Below are 10,710 nucleotides of genomic sequence, written 5' to 3'. Positions count from 1 at the left end.
TACAAACTACTTCATGCACATTTAGCTTGATTACCTTTTCCTACCTTGTATTATCTCCGACATCCAACTATTGTTTTGTTGTTTTACAGTTAACGACTGGTTGCGTTTGAAAATGTAGTATACTATCCAATGTTTCTGGATCTTGACTCATACCAGGGACTAAAAGTAGAAGGATATCTCAGCCTCTGCTGCTTCAATTCTTTTATGATTTGTCTCTCCTAAAGTCCACAACTTCGCAGGAGCACAATCCTTACACTACAGCTCTCTTTTAAGACATCACGTCTGCTGTAAAGGATTACCTTGCTCTGTGCAACCTCAATCTGTACAGAAACTAGCTGGGATTTATGCAAAACAGAAACCTAAAGTGGTGTTTCACTGTCTGATAACATTCACAACATGTTTGCTTAATACACATGTAAGTAAGACCTATATACCTAGAATAATACCATCCTTTGTCAAGGTTCCAAAATTAGAGAGACCGGTTTATCCATTGTAAGCCTGTTTCTCTGAAACTGAAGCTGAAAGCGTCATTAGTGCACAGGGATTACACTCACTGCTAATAAGACAGGTAATGGAAAGAGCAGACGAAAAGCCTGCCAGAAAACCTGCAGCAACAAGAGTGCCCGTTTCCACACCAACCAGACCCAACAGTCCGTGTAACCTCACTAGTCCTGGCCTTTTCTATCCTGCCGTCTTCGTTGTCTTACCTTGTCGTTGAGGTCTAAGACGTAGGTGCTGTGTCTCCACTTGGTGAGGACGATGGGATCCTGCTGCTTCCTCTCCAGACTGCGACTCTTGGGAACCTCGCCGGACTGAGGGGACATGTTGTACTGCAGAGACAAGAGATGAGAGCTATAGGTTTAAACACCACAGAGTTCTTCTAGCACACCCTGCAGTATCTTCCTTCTCCCCTACCTCTCTTTTTACCGTCCACAGCACCATTGGACAAAGGGACTTCTCTTATAGCCCAGGCATCTTCTTCAACGCTCCACTGCTCCACTGAATGTATCCATGTCTGCACTACTGTCCATACACTGTGAGAATGGAGTGCTGCATTCTGATCTGATCTCCAGATTAGTAGGTAAAGTGCCTGTAATAGTCAACTCAACTCAAACTTGGCTCGTGCGTGAGCTCGCCGGACACTTATCCCCCACAATAACAGGAGCATGTGTGAATGCAGAGCTTCATCCTGTCTGTGTCTGTTAGTTAAACACAGAGGGGCGTGACAAAGCGGCACTACCTGGGAATGAGACTGGGCTGCACGCCCTGCTGCGCGCTGCTATTGGCTGGGGGTGACACACCCACTCGAGGCTCTTTTCTGACGCCCCTAAACATCCCACACTCAGAAAAAAAATAAGAAGAGTAATTCCAGGCAGAGTCTCTGCAGATATAGACGCCACCACGCACTTCCAGTGGGTCGTACGTGATGATTGAGGGGGATCACTTTTGTATTAGTCTATAGCAGGGGTCAGCAACCTTAGCCACGCCAACATTGACTCCTGTTAGATCAACCAATGGCACACTAGCAAAAGTTGTGCAAAAGTGTTTTTTGAAAATGTTCTGATCCGCATGCCAAATTAACTCTTTCACAACCATTGACAGGAGCATAGCCTGTTATTTATGGTAGTTTGATTATCTTTCTCCCCATCCTTAGGTAGCGGAGCCGCCCTACTGCCTCCGATTGGTTAGTACTCGTTGTCTAAAAAAAAATAACACTGCCTGAGCGAGCTCAGGAGATGTTGGCAGGCTTAATGCTGATTTGGCACACTGATGAACAAAGAACATTTTAAAATGGCACTGCATATTAAAAAGGGTTCCGACCCCTGGTCTATACATTGTTTTTTTTTTATAGTAAAATACTGCATATTATACTTTTAAATGAAGTATAATAGATAGAGAAGACAAGGCACATGGACAGCTAATGCTTGTAGGATAATTTACAGATAAGTAGTCTTCTTATTTAATGTGGGAGTTTTGTTTTGTCTTGGTCATTCCTAAACTTTGATGCTTTTTATTTTTCTCTCACTCTTTTTAAAACCTCTCAAATTTGCGGTGTTATTTGTTTAGTATGTTTACACTTATGTAAAGCACTTAATATCTTCATAGAATAATCTTACCTTGGGCAGTTCCCATTCTGACCTGGATCCATCGGCGCTGTAGTAGTAGGGCCGACCTTGTTCATCCACATGTTTGATCCACTGTGAACAAAAACACTAGTCAGGATTCAAGAAAAAAGAAATCTAACAACACAGTGTTAACACGTAAATCCCTCTTGGGGGAATGAATGAACTTTGTCTTCTTTTTGCAGGGATGAATTTAACGTAACATGCAGAAGTTGAAATTAAAGTATCAAAGACACGCCCCCTGGACGACTGTGATCGAGTTGGCTGGTTAATCAATAGAGCGCACCTTCTCCTGTGTGTATTCAGAGACGTAGAGAGTGTGTCCATGTTCATCCAGCTCCTCAGACCAGCCTCTCGGGGAGGACCCGTACTGGCTGTCAGACTGACTCGAGTTGGTGCTGTGACAGTTTTCCTCGGAGGACAGCGGCTGCGGAGGACAAAAAAAAGAGACGGAGGGCTCATTGATACAGGTTTACAGGTGGTTCATTAGCAGACACAACAAATATACCCATGGAGACATTACAACCCGTCTGCTTTACTTGAGTATTGAGTGCGATGGAGCGGGTTTGCCAACTACCTCAGCAGGAACGTTACACTGTTTCAAGTTTCATATTATTTATTGTCAAATGTACATGTACATGAACAATTACAGAAGCAGTCATTGCCAATGAAAATATTGGGTGTCAGGCTCCCTCCAACAATGCTACTTAAGTTTGTAGAAAATCACAAGTAAAAAAATAAACGAGAACGTTATACGACATAAGACATAAAATAGTGCAATGAATTACAATATAACACAATAAAATGTGAAATAATAAGGTCATATCAAACAGTGTAAGACAATCATTGCAAATGAATAAGCTGAATGTAAACATGAATGTAGTATAGGTATATGCATGAGGAGAAATGTTCTCCCCTCGGCCTTGCCCTAAATGGTTATAAATTGATACTAGAGTAGCCTACATCCTTGTGTACTGCTGCACCTGCAATGAATGAAATGCAGAGGAGGAGAATGAAACTATAAGAGCGTCTGTCTCCACAAAATCACCTGTTGACTGGGTGTGTGTTGGCTATTCATTTGTGCTTTAAAATGTAATCGCTGTGAAAAGATCAGAAAATAAAAAATGTATCTCTCTCTCAGCTGGACTGGAGTATGTGACAACTTAGCTGAGCACTGAATATGACGTGTAAACCCGTGGTCAAGTCGGATAGTTCCCAGCCGTTTCCAGCAGCCTTCAGGCTGAACAGGAAGTCACAGAAACACTCACATCCCGTTATGTCCGATTCCAATTAATTAAAATGTCATCAGACCCATATATCAGCTTGTACACAGTCTCCAGTTGTTTTTATTAAGACAAAGTAGCTGTTAAAATGCTCTACATGTGATCTGCTGCTGATGTTAATCAACAACAGACTGTAGATGATCCCTAATCTGAACAGATTTAGTCTCTCTGACTTCTAAACGTCACCATCAGCCACACTACATGTGCTCTGTACAGAATAAACCTTCAAATCAGACAAATATATATTAAAAAAATAACGTTTATATGAAACGTCATCATGTTGAGTCGATTCCGAACCAATCAGCTGAGGGACAGGTGTTTCCCATCATGCCCTGGGTCCGCCTGGGTCTTGCAGTCGGTGAAAAGCAACTGCGCTGCCTGCGTCTCAAACCTGCGGCCGCCTTGATCTCGTGAGGTTACCGTTGCCCACGTGCGCATGACATCAGAGCAAGTCGGGATCAAGTCGGACACAAATCTAACCGGCATACAACGGATAGCGATCGCCAGCGATCGATTCTGCGCGGACCTGGCTCATCTCCAACCAGCCTATTATGACGTATAAACCCTGCCCATTTCCAGCACGTGATGTAACTGAATATGACGTGTGAACCCCGCCCATTTCCACCATGTGAGGTAATTGATAAGCATCGCTCCCGGGTTGTGACCCTGTCTTAAGTTGTCATGACCAGGGACCAGCCTGTGTTGACTGGCTTGGTTTGAATTGACAAAAGAAGGGTTGAACATGGGTCAGATATAGGGCTGGGCGATATGGAGAAAATCAAATATCACGATATTCTTGACCAAATACCTAGATGTCAATATTGTGACGATATTGTATGGCTGACTATTGGTGCTTTAACAAAATGTTATTTACACAATGAGATTTTTGATGAATAATCTCCAGAAATGATTTAATGACTTAGTGGGTAAAGGTAAATAATAGAGCAGCTAGAACAGTCTGGTAAGTTCAGAAAATGACATTACTTTACTGTAATGCAGCCTTTAAAAACAGGAAAAGATTACACTTGTCATATGACGATATCCAAAATCTAAGACGATATCTAGTCTCATATCACGATATCGAGGTATAAGAGGTATAAGAGAGGTATAATTCTCATCGTCAGACTATTCCCTTAAAAATAGTTCCACCTCGACCAGCTTCAGCATTCAAATGTTGCTTACACAATGACGCGTTTGTAGTAATAAGGACAGCTACAAATGATTATTACAAATGATAGAAAACAGAAAAAAAACAGCAAATCCTCACATTTGAGAGGCTGGAACCAGCATGCACAATTAATCAAATTTCAAAATGTATGTTGATTCTTTTTCTGTTGATTGACTCAATCTATCAATTCAGCCGTGATATTCCATTAGCCAACTTTACTCTCCTTAACAAAATACTGCAATAAACCAAACCTCCCCATGGGGGCAGTGTTGGATAGTTAGGCAGAAAACTACAATCAGGAAACCATGACTTCCCCATATCAAAGGCACTCTTGTTTCCCTACCTTCAGTAACCACAACTCCATTGAAACAGTCCTTTGAGGTCCACCACACCTTCACCACAGCCTGTTGATTTAAGACCGACTGCCAGGGAGTCCATGTACAGACTGTTAATGTCCTCCACAACTGTGGCAACAGCTTTGAATTTTCCTCACATACTAACTAAATACCTGAATCCTGTGTTTCATGTGATCTAAAACAGGGGTGTCAAACTCAACGTCATGTAGGGCCACACTGGAAAATGAGAATCACATCATGCTTTCGTTTTTGAAAAAGTTAAATATCTTTGACTGTATTATTCCATGTCTCATATAGCTTTCTCACTTAGTTTGATCGACATAAAGCCCTAAAAAAGTTCCTCGGCCATCTTAGAGTTTAGCAAATCAAGCAAAACTAAAATTATATTTTAAAAGCTGACTCACACAAACCGGTTTCCCAGCTTGAAAACGAAAACTTTCTCTCTCAAAGTCGGCAAATCTACCAAATTCTGCTCAAAGTGTTGTGTAGTTGCAGTTTGAAAAACAGTTTTCCATGTTTTTGTTTTAGTGCACAACTAGGTGGGCCAGAGTTTATTGTGGACGTAAATTGATATGCGGGCCGGATCAAAACCTTCGAGGGCGGGGTTGAGTTTGACACGTGGTCTAAAAGAATGAATTGTGTTGCAGTTTTGTGCATGCTTTGCTCATGCTGCCCAATTTTGCCCAACAGCTTTTAAAGGAGACCTATTATATACGGTTTTCAGATTGATAGTTGTATTTTGTGTTTGTACTAGAACATGTTTACATGCTTTAATAGTCAAAAAACACTTTATTTTGTCTCTGGAATCTCTGCTGCTGTCCAACTTTTGGACTTTGTACCGTGAAAAATCACCAATAAAGGCTTCTAAACCAAATACTACACAACCGGACATGTTCCAGCAGTAATGTGACCCGAAATTGGGGAGAAATTTAAACAACATTAGCAGCCAAGATTACAAGTGTCCCTGGCGTTAGCATGCAGCCACTTGTAGTTAGTATTAGATTGTAATGGAATGAAGCAGCACCTTCTAGCATCAAAAGCTGAACGCTGAATCGTTTTCAAATCGAAATCCAGATTTGAAAGAATGCGATTAGCTAACCGTGAAGACCGTGATTAATCAAATTATCATAATTTATTGAACCTGATGGTAGAAGCAGTAATATGTAGATGCTGCTATTGAACTGAGGCAGGTCAGACATTTCACTTTACAGGAAGTACTGATATCTTTTTATTGGAATTGTTTTCTATTATTATAACTTTAGCTTTTGTGATAAATGTTCTGTGTTTGACTGTTCACTGTTCCATGCTTATTAAAAGAAAAACACTTGCTGGCAATTCATATCTATGTTCTCATCCTTGTATTAGAATATAGAGCAGTTTTGATGGTGTCTCATGTTATAATGCTCCATGACATGTTGATCTTGTATCTGTTACACAATGAGTATTGAACTTTAGCTAAACTTTTAGGAAAAAAAAAAAAATCACAAATCAAATCGTAATCACAATATCTGGCAGAAAAAACGCAATTAGATTTTTTCCCCAAATCATTTAGCCCTACCGGATATGTTTTAGCAGTAATGTGGGGAGAAATTAATAACAAGGGCAGCCAAGATTACAAAAACTATTGAAGGCTCAGAACATTGGGAAATCTTTTGCTCACGGGGATTTCTCTGAAATACCTTGTTATTTGAAGCTCTGGCCACGTTTAACATGAAAATATGACATTGTAACATTATAGATAATGACAGAAAATACAGAAAAGCATAATAGGTTCCCTTTAAACAGAAGTCACACAGTCTCACAATTAAACTTGAGACTTTTTATGGTTTATATACCATGCAAGATAAAGAAATGGCTTGAGCTGGTTTAAGCATCCCTCACCTCACTCTCCGCTGTGCCCTGGCTGTCTCCTCGGATACTGCTGGTGCTGCTGCTGGCGTCCCTGGTGCGCGGGGGCTTCCAGGTCCGCTCTCCGCTGGCGCGGTTGTAATAGAAATGCCTGCCACTCAGGTCTTTGTGGGTCTCCCAGTCGCCCAAGATGTGGAGCGGGGAGCTGGAGGGGACGGGCGGCAAGCTGGACTGAGAGATCTTCAGCTCCTGCAGGTTGGTGTAGACCGGCGAGTCGGACCGGCCCGGACCTGTAGGTGATGTTGTCTGGTGGAGGAAAGGAGAGAAGAAGAGGAGGTCAGATCATTAACAACATTTTATTTTAAAAGCCCTTATTATGCTTTTTTGGATTTTCCCCACCTTTTAGTGTGTTGTATAATGTTTGTGTGTGTATGTAATAGATGTATGAAGTACAAAAAACACATTTCACTCTAAATAGAGCTTTCTCTCCCACGGACAGCACTTTTTCTCAACTGCCTGAAAACGCCTCGCCCACATTCCTGTTTGAAATTCATCAATTAGTGATGTCATTGATTGAGAAAGCCAGCCCAGTTTTTACATCTGGGCTGCCCATTGGTGCTGCCTGAGCAAGCACAGTCCGCCCAGTGGCTTGTTTGAATTTGGTTGACCAATCACAACAGAGTGGGCCAGCTGACCAATCAGAGCAGACTGGGCTTTTCAGGAAGGCGGACCAAGAGCTCAGACGGAGCGTTTCAGGTGGAGGCAGTGCAGCAATCGGCAGTAAGAGAAACATAATATGTTTTTTGAACATCAAAACATGTAAACCTATTCTAGGAGACCCCAAGTATACAAATATGAGGCTGAAAAGGTGTATAATAGGGGCTCTTTAAGATCTAAACATTCTACTTAACTTCTACAGAAGCTGTGTTCGACCCCGTTCCCTCAATCACTCACTTAATATTCCCTATATAGTGTTTATTAAATAGTGAACTATATATACACTTAATTGGAAGTCGCTTTGGATAAAAGCGTCAGCTAAATGTGCGGCCAGGTTGGCTCAGTGGTAGAGCAGGCGCACATATACTGAGAGGTTTATGCCTCGATGCAGAGGTCCAGGGTTTGAATCCGACCTGTGATGATTTCCTGCATGTCTCTTTCCCCCCCCCCCCCCCCAGGAAGAGCACTCAGGAAGAGAGTAAAAGGTTGTATATATGTTGCATGTTACATTTCCACTGTTTAGAAAGGAAAGTCCATTTTTCCTTTTCAGTTTTCACAGGTGCGTCTGCTTCTTCTTCTCCGGGAAAACACGACCGCTTTGCATTGTGGTATACAGGAGTAGTAGTAGGGTACATCATATGTACACTGGACTATATGGTGAATGAAATTAACCTCAGAGAATTCAAACACCACTACAAAATAGCGAACACACCATATAGCGCACAGTTTCCGTGATAGGGAATGGTTTCCAACATAGCTAGAGACTTTATGAGTGTCCTAATTTTCCTCTGAACAGGCAATGATATTCCAGGAATTCCATAAGCAGAAGAAGCCCTGAAATGACTCCAGAGTCTGCTGAGATCTAACTATCTGTAATGTTGGTCCTGTCCAGCACAGAAACCAACAGCTCTCATATCCTGGACTGGACTATTGAATGCAACAAGCTGTGCTGTTTGTTGCAGTTAAAAATCACAAACATGCACTTGTAGCTGTAAAGCAACAGCCCTGCTGTACATACAGTAAAGCCAACTTCTCTTTCTAAGAGCATGAAGGTGAGGCAGTGAGTTATGAGTCCCTCTGACAGGCTGCACGGCAGGATGCAGCTGCTTATCAAATCACATGCGGCTTGCAGATACTTTAAAACCATACCAGTCCGATTCTAATCAGGTCTGCAAAACAGATGGATTCAACATAGTTACATAAACATTTATCTGTCTACTTGGAGACCAGAGACTAACACAATGAACATAATGGGCTACTGGTATTAGCATTAGGGCTGCAACTAATTATTTTCATTGTCGATTAATCTGGCGAGTATTTTTCTCGATTAATTGATAAGTTGTTTGGTCTATAAAAAATTTATAAAAAATACACTAGACAACCATTTATAATACTCGGACAGGATTTTAGTCAATGATTTATCTTTTGTCACGACGACCACAAGGTGAATGTGGTAACCTACCAGAAATGTGTGCTCGCGTGTATTTGATTGGCCTTGTAGGCTGATGTTGCATTGTGTCTATAATCCCATCTAAACTAAAAGATAAGAAATGTGTCCATTTCCCTGACAAAGACCTGCTACCAGTGAGCACATCGTAGATTCAGTATTATTCTGACAGGACACATGTTGCAATAAATAATGCTTACAATTGCATAAAAAGGTTAGTTAAAATTATCCTTGACGTTCCACCTAGGGAAAAAAATCTATTTAAAAACACATTCGATCTTCGATTTTCCCCCCCATCCCTACTAGACTTGCTGCAGTTTTCTTTTTAAGTGACAACAACTGACATCAGGCAACGCCATAAACTTAATCACAAATGTGGCTCCGCAGTGTCAGTGCAGACACACAAAGACAGTTTCAAAAGTGGTCTTTGAAAACTTGGCAGCATCCGAAATGTCAATCCACAGAAGCCAGAAAGCTAGGTTACCATGGCTACAGCTCAGAGCATTTGACGTTGTTCTGAGGGCTTCTGAAAAAATATTTTGGAGCAGAGCTGAGTCTCTGAGACTAATGCCAGCTTTGTGGCTCTCTGGAGGAGATCCAGCACCCAAACATTCAGTAGAAGACAGAGCAGATAAATGGCCGACCAGAAAAAGAACTCCGATATCAGAGGCTGTGCCAGCACCGCACCTCTCCACTCGGTTTGTTACAGGTGAGGAATGTGGGGATACACTTCAGTCAGAGGGTTTGAACTGTTCTCAGGACACAGATGGGACTTCCTGCCGGTCTTGGAATAACAGGAATATTTTTCAGAGAAATGATTATTTAATTTCCTGCACACATGCGGGAGCAGAAAAAAAGGATTCAGCGGTGTCCTGCTGTTTTCAGTTAGATGTACCCACTGTTTCTCGGTTTCAGTCCAACACACAGCAAGTGCTTGAGCATGGCGGCAAACCGCTGACAGATGACGGTTTGGCTGAACTTGGGTTCAGACTCAGTTCCAACTAGAATGGAGCCAGTGTGCTGCAGCTTTAATTGGGTTTGTTTTTTTTAGGGAATAATGCGGTAAAGATCAAGTCTATATGCAGATGATTGAGTGTGGCCTGAGTGTGAGGCTGGGGTCAAACCAAACTGCATCCAGTGGAGAACTAATTAACAAGCTTTAACGTCCATTTTGACAGAAGTTAAACTAAAACCTTTTCCTGAGGTCTCCACTTTCATTCACACAGTAATTTACCAATCATTTCTGACAAAGTGTGGAGTGTGCACACGGCCTATTACTGTGCAGAGGAGCAGAGGCCCACTGTTAACATGCATACTGCACATGTCAAACATTTAACCTCATATTATTCATGGTGCCTTTACAGGTAGTATGTCTTGAACTGTACTTAAAGAGGTTGTTTAGCTATTTGGTATTGCCCCCACAGAAAGTTAGAAGATGGCATGAGACCAATTTATAAAAGAATGGTCAAAAGCAAAACAGCAGACGCAGAGTTATGTTGACTTTTATGGATCAAATCCAAAAACCCTCGATCAAACACTTCACATAATGCAACTCGGTAGGGCTGGGACGATATGCTTTTGTCCCGATCCGATTCTTTCACGATACATGGGCGCCGACTGGATTTGTATTGCGATTCAATGCGGTTTTCTTTTCCTTCTTTAACAAAAACAAAGGTGGAATAATACACTTCTGGAGACAATATATCAGGAGACATTTTTTAAAAACTAATTGTTTTCTAAGAAGAATGCACATCCCATGTCAGTCAGT

The 10,710-nt window shown here is 41.7% G+C and overlaps 1 protein-coding gene across 12 annotated transcripts in view; it reads right to left on the bottom strand.

The window, feature by feature from the left end:
- arhgap12b (Rho GTPase activating protein 12b) overlaps positions 1-10,710 on the bottom strand; it is a 93,458-nt gene that overhangs the window by 20,367 nt on the left and 62,381 nt on the right. For all 12 annotated transcript variants that reach the window (XR_004896471.1, XM_035998088.1, XM_035998090.1 and 9 more), the window contains 4 exons: positions 6,812-7,084; positions 2,410-2,550; positions 2,118-2,198; positions 708-830 (listed from right to left, as the gene is read on the bottom strand). Coding sequence is in view for 11 of the 12 variants with exons in the window: in XM_035998088.1 (XP_035853981.1) it covers positions 708-830; positions 2,118-2,198; positions 2,410-2,550; positions 6,812-7,084 (618 nt within the window). In the remaining variant the exon portion in view is untranslated. The remainder of the gene's footprint in view (positions 1-707; positions 831-2,117; positions 2,199-2,409; positions 2,551-6,811; positions 7,085-10,710) is intronic.

This window comes from Sander lucioperca, chromosome 23 (genome assembly GCF_008315115.2).
Source record: "Sander lucioperca isolate FBNREF2018 chromosome 23, SLUC_FBN_1.2, whole genome shotgun sequence".
NCBI classification, from domain to species: Eukaryota; Metazoa; Chordata; class Actinopteri; order Perciformes; family Percidae; genus Sander; species Sander lucioperca.
The sequence above is the reverse complement of the archived record's forward strand: the minus strand, read 5'-3'. Positions and strand labels throughout refer to the sequence as shown.